Source organism: Maylandia zebra, linkage group LG16 (assembly GCF_041146795.1).
Source record: "Maylandia zebra isolate NMK-2024a linkage group LG16, Mzebra_GT3a, whole genome shotgun sequence".
Taxonomy (NCBI): domain Eukaryota; kingdom Metazoa; phylum Chordata; class Actinopteri; order Cichliformes; family Cichlidae; genus Maylandia; species Maylandia zebra.
The window spans coordinates 7,082,016-7,094,919 of NC_135182.1; the positions used below are offsets into that span (position 1 = coordinate 7,082,016).

The window sequence follows — 12,904 nt, forward strand, 5'->3', positions numbered from 1 at the left end:
GAATTAAAAAAATAAAAATACTACAAAACAAATATAGCAGCATAACCAGTTTATATGACGACATAAAATCAAAATTGCACTAAAATGCAACCTGTGTTAGGTATTATTCTTTTAAAGATATCAGAACTTCAAATACAAGTACACTCATCAATCAAATGCTTATAGTGAATCATATGTATGTGGACTGAAGAAGAGTTTTATTGGTTTGCTTCAACCTTGAGGGAGCTGAACTGTGAAAGTCGGTTACATCATTGTTCAGCCTCTTTTACTTGAGGATTTAGTAGTTACAGCTAATGGATCATAAGTTGCAGCTAACAATGACAATGATCAGCCAACTTCTATTAATCTAGTATAGAATTTTAATAAGGTAGCAAGATTTTATTGTTAAATGTATCCTGGCTTTTTTGCACTCGGGTTCATATCTTATTTCATCAGGAGTTTTTATTTGGTTTCCATTTTAGGTGGTGTGGTCTTATGCATTGTTTACATTTTCAGTGTAAAATAAAACTTGGATAACTACCATACTAAATAATAATAATAATCATCATAAAATAATAATAATTAAAAAAACTTTAAAAAAACAAGGACAAGCTTATGCATTACAAATGCATTACAAATGTCCAACTTTTCATACATTGTTTTATTTATAGCCTATAAATAAAGCATATATATATATATATATATATATATATATATATATATATATATATATATATATATATATATATATATATATATATATACACACACTGTTACCTTCACCCTCCACATCTTCTCCAGCTCTACTCTGAGCCCTTAGTAATTCTCAAGTTCCTTGTGTTCCTTCTTCATGATGTTGCCGTCATTTGGAACTGCTACATCGATCACTACGGCCGTTTTCTTCTACTTGTCTACCACTGATAGGTTTGTAGCATAAACCTATTTGCTGGAATGTTCAGATGATTCTACTACACGGTAAAGCAAGACACAAGCAGGCAAAGTCCTTTATGTTTCTCGTATACGAGGAAGACCAACTGGACAAACGCTGTTCCTTCGCTTGACCCCAGTTGCTCTTTTCTGCTCCCTCGTAACACTGCTCTTTTATTAAGGTTACGTGAATATGCATAGGCTCATTAACATAGGTTCACATGTGAACAAAGAGTACCGTCTGTGTGTGTGTGTGTAGGTATGTATGTGTGTGTGCGTGGGGGGGGGCAGAATGTGACCCCATAAACGACTTCCCTAAACTTGCTGGTCTATAAGTCCAGCAGTCCAGCTAAACAAAAGACACTTATACTAAAACAGATATAAATGAGTTTGCTATACCATATATCAGCAAGAGAAGAGACGACCTCTTCCCATGACCCTAAGATGTGAGTGTGCATGCCAGAACACTCTGGAATGCACACAAAGTCTTTGCAGACTACTAAGACACATCCTATCACTACACAATCCCCTCACCTCTAAGCATATATGGTTAAATATTTCTAAGCATAAATGACAATCAACAATATAAACCTGACAACTACCACTATGTCCGGCTGGTTAGCCACCACCATTTTGTCCGTCTGTATGTTGAAGTCCCACAGGAACTTAGCTCGGTCGTTCTCCACCACCCCAGGGGGCATCTCCCATTTTGACCTTGGGACTTCAAGGCCATATTCGGCACAGATGTTTCTGTATACCATGCCAACCACTTGGTTATGGTGTTCCACGTATGCCCTGCCTGCTAGCATCGTACACATTGCTGTTATGTGCTGGATTGCTTAGGGGCATCTTTACACAGCCTGCACATGGGGTCTTTCCCGGTGTGATAGACCCCAGCCTCTATCAGTCTTGTGCTCAGAGCTTGTTCCTGTGCTGCTATGATTAGTGCCTCTGTGCTGTCTTTTAGTCCAGCTTTGTCCAGCCACTGGTTGGATTTCTGGATGTCAGCCACTTCCTCTATCCTATTGTCCCTCTATGATGGTGCCTCCTCTTTCTCAGGTTTCTGCTGCCCGAGGTATTCACTGAGCATGTGGTTGGTTGGGGCCATCTTCCTGATGTATTCTTCAATGTTTGCTGCCTCATCCTGGACTGTTGTGCTGACACACCAGTCCCCAACCTCCTTCCTTTCGCTTAGCATACAGCCTCAGGGTGCTGGATTTGGGGTGAAACCCTCCATGCATGGTCAGAGTCTCCTGGTCATGATGTCAGTGGCTTCTATCTCCACCTTTGGCCAACTTATTATGCCAGCAGGGTACCTGATCAAGGGCAGGGCATAGGTGTTGATAGCCCAGATCTTGTTCTTACCATTCAACTGACTCCTCAGGACTTGCCTGACCCTCTGCATGTACTTGGTGGTTGCAGCTTTTCTAGCAGCCTCTTCATGGTTCCCATTTGCCTGTGGGATCTCCAGGTACTTGTAGCTGTCTTCAGTGTTTGCAATGTTGCCTTCTGGTAGTTCCATCCCCTCAGTTCTGACTACGTTCCCTCGCTTCATTATCATCCAACTACACTTATCCAGTCCGAACAAAATTCCGATGTCATTGCTGTATATCCTTGTGGTGACAACTGAAGGCTGGAAGAATGTATTTTGGACTGAGTAATCAAAATTTTAAATCTTCTGTTCATTATGCAAAGTCTTTGTATGCCATTGGGTCAGTGAAAGGATGGTTCCAGAGTGTGTACCATCAACTGCCAAACATAGAGGAGGAAGTGTGATGATTTGGAGCTGTTTTATTCGTGGTTGGTGACTTATAGAGAGTGAAAGGCACCCTGAACCAAAACGGCTACCACAGCATTCTGCAGCACAATGCAATCCCCTCTGGTATGCACCAAGTTGGTCAGGGATTCATCCTATAGCAAGATAATGACCCGAAACAGTCCAAGTCCAAGCTATGCCAGAACTACCTCAAAAAAAAAAAAGCACAAGAGTGTAAGCTTGAAAACATGGAGTGTGTTACGACGAAAAGGCCAGGCTTTGTGTGTGAACTCAAGTGCAGACACAGACGGAGGAAAGATTGACGTGGATACATTTATTTACAGTGACTAATTTGATAACAATGAATAGTAATTTTGCAAGAAATTCTGAAGGCTATGAACTATGAACTGTGAGGTTGAGAACTATGAACTATGAGACAAAACTATGAAACGTGAAACCTAAACTATGAACTTTGGCTAGATTCAAAAAGTCCATGAACGGATCCTGGGTGGAAATCCAGTGAATCACGGCCAGTTGGTTAAACGATGTTGTAATGGCTTACGAGTTGCAGGTGAAGACGTTATGGGAGGAGGGAGTCCAAGGGGTCTGGGTGAGCAGTGATCCAGAGAGAGTCCAGAATGTACGTGATCCAACAGGCTGGCAGGGAGGCAGGCAGGTGGAGCGCCACAATGAAGGGAGTCTGACCTGATAGCAGAAAACCAGCGTCCAAACAGAGGTGAGTATTGTTCAGTATTGTTGTGAGTATAGCTGTAAAGCATGATGACCAAGTGGGTAACTACGGCAAAGAGAAAATACTATGAAATCAAAAATCAAATTCAAATTTTATTTGTCACATAAAAAGTACAACATGTAGTAAAATATTTGTGTCTGAGCTGCAGACGTAGCCGTGCCATTCCAGGGCTTGGTTTTAGCATGGGAGGTCTAGCCAGGACCCTTATACTGGGTGGAAATCGAACATGCGATTCCCTTTCCGAAGGTGTGTAATCTTACCACTACACTATCCAACTGCATGAGCAAAACCACAAAACATTAAAGGATTTAACGAGAGCTTGACGGCCTAGCACTAAAATTAGTTAGGTATAGATCTGGCAGAGGTCTGTTGTGAATGCTGGACTTAAATACCGGTGACTTGATTGCAGTCAGGTGTGAAGGCTGATTGGAGTCTCTGCCGAAGGGGGATCCCAGCATTGTGTAAAAACCCAGCACTCACCTGGACCATGATAATTTGTTTTTTAATAGACCAGTAACTAAATTAATCTAGAATGCATGATGAAAATGTTCACAAATGGGTAAAAATGTCCTCTCTTTCACAGTGAAAACATCTATCCTAGCTGCATCCTGAGTTAGACATTTCAGACAATGCAGGATGGTTCCTCAATTGAACCTAGAGGTGAAACCAAACTGAAGTTAGCTGCTTCAGGTTCGGCTAATACTTCACTGTCTAAGTCTGGCCTGTTGCAGTGGTATGCTTCTAACTAACAAACAGTATGGTCCTGACAAGATGCTAACTTGTTGAAATTCTGCTCGGCAGCACAGTGTTTTAGACGCTTGATTATCTATGCATTCCTGGCTTGGCCACCCAGCCAATGTCCACTTTGTTCAAGACAGTCCAATGAAATCTAAAAACCATTGCATTCTTCAGTTATAAATATTGATTTATATCTCTTTGTACTTAACAATTTTACTTTTACTTATTTATTTAACAATCTCTCACTTTGTGTGAGAATCAACATTTTATTGATGTGATGAACTCCTCTTTTATAAATTGGTGAGGACTTCTACACTAACAGTCACATTTATAGCTACATGTTGACAGACTTTTCAAAATCATCTGCAATAGAAAAAAGTAAAGACAAAAAGAAAATGAAGGCAGCTCTTCAAGTGGGCACTGATAGGAAAAGAAACATAGCTGTTGATAATAATGCAGATTTGGGTCCTGCTGTTAAATGAAACCTTCCCCTTGTATATGTAAGTATTCTTTTGCCATGTTATCAGACTGTAGAGTGACAAATTAGTCAAACATAATAAAAAATATAAGAGTAGCACATGCAGCTGGCTGCCGGCGGAGCTCACGGGCACGTCACTGCAATCCCCCCTGGCCTCTGCTCCGCGGATACTGAGTGACCCTCATCCGGGACTCTCCTCAGCTCTTTCTGGGACAGTGGCGCGGCTGCCCCTCTGTTGGTCTTCCTTGGTCTCTTGTGTTCTGGGGGCCTCTGGATGTCTGGAGTCTTGATCTCCTCCATACCTGCTTCATGCCCTGGAGGATGGGGCTGTGGCTCCCCACACCCTCTAGCAGATCATTACATGAAGGAACCTTTTAAAAACAACCGCGCTCATGCTCACAAGTGTACACACGGGTGATCACACATACAAACTACACCCTTTTTGGCTCCTACTTCAAAGCACACTGTGCGCTGTCGATCTTACGTGCTGCACAATAATGTTTAATATTTAGTATTTACTGTTACATTCCCATAGATCATCGTGATGTTGTTTATTATGTTGCTCTTTTTTTTTTCTTCTGCTTATTTTCTCTTTTTTCTTTCTCAACAGGTGATCCAGGTGATTGATCTATGTATTTTTTGTCTGCTTATTTTATTGTTTTTTGCCCTTTATCCCCGTCCCTCTTCCCTGCTGTTTTTCTTTCCCTCTTTCATTGTCCCTTTTCTTTTCCCCGGTCAAGTCTGTCCCATACTTAACAAGTAAAATAAAATAAAATAAACAATAAAAGGTGAATCAAATGGACCATTACGGCAAGGCTGGGATGGTCCATTTGGTAAAGTAAATCCGTTGGGCATCTTTCTTTGCCTTTAGACAATAATTCTGATGGCAAAAGAACCAAACGGGACAGGAAAAAAAAAAGAAAAAAAAAGAGAAAGAAAAAAAGAAACATAGCTGTTGATAATAATGCAGATTTGGATCCTGCTGTTAAATGAAACCTTCCCCTTGTATATGTAAGTATTCTTTTCCCATGTTATCAGACTGTAGAGTGACAAATTAATAAAACATAAGAGTAGCACATGGGTGTAGAATTTCTAGCTAACAACATGCTTGTAATACAGTGTGTTTTCACCATTGTTTTTTCCTGAAATTGGCTTTATTTTGGTATTAATACAGTTTCTTTCTAGAAGTACTTTAGTGTTACCTTAAAACTTCACACATCACCTACAGCAGAGTGCAAAAGCAACCCAAGACTTTTTTGTGGCAAAGGAATGGTGTTTATGTTAAGATGTGCTGCTGGTGAGATTGTTGAACCTTTGTAATGTTGGGATTCAGAGATTCTTTTATTGCTACCATATAATCTGCCTTATGAAGAATGTATTAACCCTTGTGCGCCCGCCTGTTCTCGGGGCGTGGGTCGTGGTGACCCCCCGAGGTGTGTGTGTGTGTGTGTGTGTGTGTCTGTCTGATGATGATGATGATGATGATGATCCTGATGATGGTGGTGGTGGCGATGGGGGGTCTTGGTAACCCCCTGGGGGGGGGATATGTGTGTTTTATGATGATTAGGGTGGGGGTCGCTAGGACCCCCTCGGGGCATTAAGTGATGATGATGATGATGATGGTGATGGTGATGATGATGGTGATGATGATGATGATGATAGGTTTGGGGTCACTAGGACCCCCCCGGGGGGGGGGGGCATATGTGATGATGATGATGATGATGATGATAGGTTTGGGGTCACTAGGACCCCCCCCCCCCGGGGGGGGGCATATATTGTGTTATGATGATGATGATGATGATCAGGATGATGATGATGATGATGATGATAGGGTGGGGTGGGGTGGGGGGGGGTCGCTAGGGGACCACCGTTGGGGCGCTTGTGTTATCACGGCGTCGGTGGCGTCCGGGGAGCGGCGTCGCGGGAAGAAGAAGAAGAAGAAGCGGCGCAGTTGGGACAGTACGTGACGGCGCAGTTTGTACACACGTGCGCTCGGCACTCGCGGCACAGGATCTTGGTCTTGACGTCTTTGCTCCTGGGACACACGCGGCACCTTCGCCTCTTGACCGGAGAGGAGTCGCGTGGCGTAGCGTTGTTAGAGGCTGCCTCGGCGGTAGCGCCTCGGGCCGCGACTCTGCCTCCTCTTCCTCCTCCTCCTCCTCCTCCCGGTCCTCGCGCTAAAGCCGCCCTGGCTTCGAGCATGGGGCGCGCGAGCGCTTTGCCCAGTCGCTCGAGGAAGAGCCGTCGTCTGTTGAGCTTGCCCGGCATCCAGTCGGGGTGAATTTCCCTCCACAGCACGAACGCGTTGTAGGCCGCCACGTCGACCATGTTGTGGAAAAGGGCCATGGGCCACCTGCGGGTCTTTCTCCTGCAGCTGTACGTGCTCACGACCTTGTCCAGGTTGTCCACTCCTCCCTTGGTGCGGTTGTAATGCAGCACCAAGGGCGGTTTCGCGCCGCTTCTGTTGCTGCCGCTGCTGTTGCTGCTGTTGCTGATGCGGCGGCTAGGCCGGGGCTCGGGGCCGGAGCGATGGTGGTAACGAGGAGCTGTGGTGAGGAGCAGCACGTTCTTGTTCTTCTTGGCCACGTAGGAGAGGATGATCGTGTCGGGCCCTCCTCCTCCTCCTCCTCCTCCTTCTCGTCCTCTTCCTCCTCCTCCTCCTCCTTCTCGCCGTCCTCCTCTTCCTCCCCCTCGTCCCGCGGAGCCGGCGAGTACCACGGATTCGACGGAGCCCACGGCCCTGCCCTTGACGCAGCGCAGCTCTCTGGGGATCTCGGGTCTGTTCGACCGCAGAGTGCCCAGCACGGTGTGGCCTCTCTCGCGATAGAGCCTATCGGCGAGCTCGCGCGAGGTGAAAAAGTTGTCGCACGTGACGTTGCGTCCCGGAGTCAGTCCCTCGGTGAGGTCCACGACCACTCGAGTGGCCAGGTGCTTTTCGGGAGGGCCGCGCTTGTCAGGCTTGCCGGTGTAGACTTGCATCTTCCACGTGTAGCTGGAACGCGCGTCGCACGCCACCCATATCTTGATCCCGTACCTGGCCGGCTTGCTGGGCATGTACTGTCTGAACGGACACCGTCCTGATGGATGGAGAGAGAGAGAGAGAGAGAGAGAGAGAGAGAGAGAGAGAGAGAGAGATGTGGGAAAGTGTGGGGGAGATTGGGGCAGAAACGCAAGGAGAAGACATTCAATTCAATTCAATTTTATTTATATAGCGCCAAATCACAACAAAAGTCGCCTCAAGGCGCTTCATAGATACAAAGACATAAAGAGTCATAGACTTCATAGCTTCATAGCTTCATAGACATAAAGAGTCATGCGAAAGCAGCACAAACGCGGAACCCAACACGAGTATACAACAGAGCGAGCTAGCCCGTTTTCGCCATTCCCGCTCCTATTCCTCCTCTCTTCCCCCAGTCTCACACACACACACACACACACACACACACACACACACACACACACACACACACACCACATAGTACGTACGTACCTCTGAACGGCACCAGTCTCTCGTCGACGGTGACCTCCGGTCCCGGGCGGTACATGGCGGGCAACCTCGCGCACCACTCGTCCCACACGGCTCTGATGGGGGCCAGTTTGTCGTAGCAGCTATCGCCCTCGCCGCCCTCGCCCTCGCCCTCGCCTCGCCCGGCCCTTCTGGTCTCCCTGTCGTCGAAGCGCAGCGCGCTCGAGTAGGCTCGAAAGGTCTTGAGCGGCATCGTGGCTCTGAACACGGACCTGCCGCTCTCGGCGTCCCACAGGCTCTCGCAGGCCTCTCCCCGGGACCTGTACACGCCGGCGAGCACGAGCAGCCCCAGGTAGGCTCGGAACTCGACGCGGCCCATGGGCTTCAATCCGTCGATGGCGGGCCTGCGCCTGCCCGCTTCCAGGTTGGTCATGGCGATCACCGAGTCCTCTATCTCCGGCGGGAAGTAGGCCATGAACGCGGAGGCCTCGTCTCGCGCCGCCGCCACGGCCTCTTCGGTGGGGCCTCGTCCCGGCGGGTCGAGGTCGTCGTCTTCTTCTTCTTCTAATTCTAATTCTTCTTCTTCTAATTCTTCTTCTTCTTCTTCTTCATAGTCTTTGTCTTCTTCATCGTCATCGTTATAATCATCAGCGAGGACGTCTTCTTCTTCTTCTTCTTCATCATCATCATCATCGGCGAGGACGTCTTCTTCTTCTTCTTCTTCTTCATCATCATCATTGGCGAGGATGTCTTCTTTTTCTTCTTCTTCTTCTTCTTCATAGTCTTTGTCTTCTTCTTTTTCTTCTTCTTCTTCTTTTTCTTCTTCTTCATAGTCTTTGTCTTCTTCTTTTTCTTCTTCTTCTTCATCATCATCATCATCATCATCGGCGAGGACGTCTTCTTCTTCTTCTTCTTCTTCCTCTTCTTCTTCTTCATAGTCTTTGTCTTCTTCGTCATCGTCGTAGTCGTAATCGTCGGCTACATCAGCGTCGCGAGTTTCACCGACAGCGCCGCGGCCGCGATCGCGCCCAGGATCATGAACGCCACCTGCAGCGCGGCCGGCGTCGTCCTCTTGCCAAATCTCCCGAGTCCCCCGCCCCGGTGGGTCGGCGCCTGCTTCTTCTTCTTCTTCTTCTCCCTCTCGGCGGTTCGACTCGCCTTGCGAGCCGCCATCCTGGCAGAGTTGCGACGCCATTTCGTAACCGCGATCCTCTTCCCCGAAATACCTATGGTCTGCCACCCCATCGTTTTCGTCCTCCTGATCCTCCGAGTGGCTCTCCTCCTCCTCGTCTGCGAGCGTTCGGGCCGTCGGGTCGTCGTTGTCGTCCCCCTCGGCCTCTTGCTCCTCTTCCTCGCTCTCGTCCTCCTCCAAGTTCTCCTGTAGCTGCTGCTGCTGCTGCTGCTGCTGCTGCCGCTGCTCTTGGTCTTCCTCGACCCCTAGCCCTCGATAGCGAAACGTGGCCGGTCGCAACAACGGAGCCACCGGAGCCGACCACGCAGCGTACGCCAAATGCGATGGCGATGGCGACGGTGATGGTGAGCGGGAGGAGGAGGAGGAGGACACCGCTGGCGATTGCGATCCGCCTGTACCGACCTTAGTGCTCTTTGGCTCCCACGGTCTAGTGCGTGACATTGTCTTCTTCTTCTTCTTCGTCTTCTTCTGCTTTCGCCGGGGTGTTTCTCGACCACCTTTTTACAAGACTTTATCTCTCTCTCTCTCTCTCTCTCTCTCTCTCTCTCTCTCTCTCTCTCTCTCTCTCTCTCTCTCTCTCTCTCCAATCCCATCCCATCCCCATCCCATCCCCTCGGGGGGGTGGGGGATCTCGCGACCCCAACCTCCTCCCTCCCTCCCTCCCTCGGCGGGGGACCCGCATCCCCCCCCCCGAGCCCGCCATCCCATCCCATCCCATCCTATCCCATCCCATCCCCATCCCATCCCCTCGGCGGGGGACCCGCATTCCCCCCCCCCCCCCCCCCCGAGCCCGCCATCCCATCCCATCCTATCCCATCCCATCCCCATCCCATCCCCTCGGGGGGGATCTCGCGACCCCAACCTCCTCCCTCCCTCCGCGGGGGACCCGCATCCCCCGACCCCGCCGCTCTCCCCCTGGCGGGTGCATCAGGGTTAAGGATATACACTCTGTGGTGTCTAAATTTATTTTGAATGGGAAAAGGCCTAGGATACGTTTGTCAACATTGCAGCAGGCCAAATTACTTGGTGGTTTGGCAGTACTTCGAGTTTTACTACTGGTCATTCAAAATCAGGGTGCTTAGGGGGTTGTTCACGAGGCTTCTACTGCATGGAAAATGATTGAATCCGCTAAGGCAGTACCACAATATACACACCAAAAAGCTCAGCAACGACAACAAATTTGGGCCTATTATTGCAAACTCTATAAAGGCTGTAGTTTCTTTGTGGCAGAATAGACTGACAAAACCAAAGTGTTCCATTATTTAGAGCCCACACTTTTTTACTACCTTTTCCAAGTGTTTTGCTCTCTATAATAAATTCCTATAAGCAATAGAATTTTCTTAAAATACATTTACTTATGAGAATCGCATGGTTTGTTGTGTTTAGTGCACCTAACGCTGAATTTTTTTTTTCAAAGTGCAAAGTGTGGTTCGGAAGATAAAAAAAGAATGTGCACCCATGTAGGTAAGGTCTAACAGCTAACACTCTCTTAAAGTGGTCAACATAGTAGCAAGTCCATGTGGACGGTTTAATGAGATCCATAGAGACTGAAGTTTCATTATATATTTGATGTAACTTGAGTTGTTCACTTTTAAAAAATGAACACACACCAAGTTTAGGTAGCTATCAATAAGACAATCTACATAAAACAAATATTATATATACACTGTTTGTTACTCGTTCTACCTGTTTTACATTTTAGTTCAGTTTCTGATCTTCACAAATGCTGAAATGAATCTAACATATATAACCTTCGGTGGTCACGTGGAAGTGGAGAAATACCGTTATCTTTATTTTGTGATCATGTTTATGGTGTATATTCTAATAATTTGCAGCAATTCCACTATTGTGTGGCTTATCGTAGTTCAAAAAAGCCTTCATGAGCCTATGTATATTTTCATTGCTGCTTTGTTAGTGAATTCTGTTGTTTTGAGCACTGTCATCTACCCAAAGCTTTTGATTGACTTCTTATCTGAAAAACAGATTATTTTGTATCAAGCCTGTCTCTTTCAAGTATTCCTGTTTTATGCCTTAAGTTGCTCAGAATTCTTACTGCTGTCAGCTATGGCTTATGACAGATATGTGTCTATATGTAAACCTTTGCAATATCCTTCTATAATGAGAAGAACAAGAGTCAATATTTTCCTGCTTTTGTGCTGGTTTTTACCTGCTATTCAGGTTGCAGTGCCAATAGCAGGAAATGCAAATACACCACTCTGTAACTTTACTCTGAAAGGTATTTTTTGTAACAATTCGTCAAACCATCTTTATTGTGTCAATTCAAGAGAATTATCTATATATGGTATGGTTGTTCTATTTAATGTTGCACTTTCTCCTATGTTTTTTATACTTTTTACATACATAAAGATAATTATAGTTGCCTATCAGAGTTGTGGAAATGTCAGAAAAAAAGCTGCACAAACCTGTTTGCCTCATGTGCTAGTTCTAATGAACTATTCTTGTTTGCTTACGTATGATATGGTTATAGTTAGACTGGAATCAGAGTTTCCTAAAACTGCACGTTTTATAATGACATTACAGTTTGTAACATATAACCCTCTTTGTAATCCAATAATATATGGACTAAAGATGAAAGAAATTTCTAAACACCTCAAAATACTGTTCAGTTAATTGCAAGCAAACCAATTTATTAATTTATAGTCTTTTTTTATTACTCATTTTTTATGAATTTTATGAAAACTGGCTTAATGTTTTCCTCCTACAACTGAGAATTGATCAATATTTAAAAACCAAAATGAAACGTAAACAAATATTAAAATGAATGTTTGATATCACTCTCCTCATTAATAATACATTTGTTAATAGTTTCATCTAATGTGATTGCCCCTATTGATTTTCACAATGAAATTAAACGTGAATATCCTTCTTAATGGATACTAACACAACATCAAGAGAAATGAAAAAGGGATGAAGTAGAGTAACATAAGGTCGAGTACTTAAAAAATGAGACAGTTATCATGCCAGTCACTTTTTATCTTGTGGCTCTGTGTAAATGAAATTCCATTACAATCTTGTGTTACATACAGTTCAGACACCTCAAAATATGTTTTATTTTACAGTTGAAAACTATATATCTGGATTTTCTTTCCAGTTTGTTTTCTTTTGGAGTGCAAGAAAATGTAGTTTAGCTAGTAGTTCACTTTCATTTTCTGGAAAGGATCCTTTATTTGGTCAGTTTTACTATTTTTGTTCTGTAAGGCATGGGTGTAACCTGAAGTCTCTGTTGAGATGATTTCAATCTATAGAGGCCTTCAGGACCAGCCAGGCTTCTACGCAGAGTATTAACCAATTGAAGAAATAGTACAGGCCCTTCACTGACACAGAATGCAGTATCAAAACACAAAACAAAAACAAACAAACAAACAAAAACCTCAGGCATGAACAACCATACCTGTTGATTATAATAGACTGATATACAATACAGCTGGACTTGAACCCTCAAGTGACGTTTTTGGTATTTTGGCCTTAATAACTAATAGGACAGTTTTTGCAAGGCGTAGGGAATCTCTTGCCTCATCCAGTTTTTTAAATGTTGTTCATCTACAACCTACAGTTTCTTTGCTACCTCCATTCACCTTGCTAAGTTTAGTCTTTTT

At 45.3% G+C, this 12,904-nt stretch overlaps 1 protein-coding gene across 1 annotated transcript; it reads left to right on the forward strand.

Annotated features, from left to right (window-relative positions):
- The first annotated feature begins 11,018 nt into the window (after positions 1–11,018).
- Positions 11,019–11,918, forward strand: LOC105941455 (olfactory receptor 6N2-like). Its single transcript, XM_012924947.2, has one exon. The coding sequence runs from the start codon at positions 11,019–11,021 to the stop codon at positions 11,916–11,918; it is 900 nt and encodes a 299-aa protein (XP_012780401.2).
- Positions 11,919–12,904: the final 986 nt, after the last annotated feature.

Excerpts from the sequence above, each read along its gene's own strand:
- LOC105941455 (XM_012924947.2), top strand. The coding sequence starts at position 11,019 with ATGAATCTAACATATATAACCTTCGGTGGTCACGTGGAAGTGGAGAAA.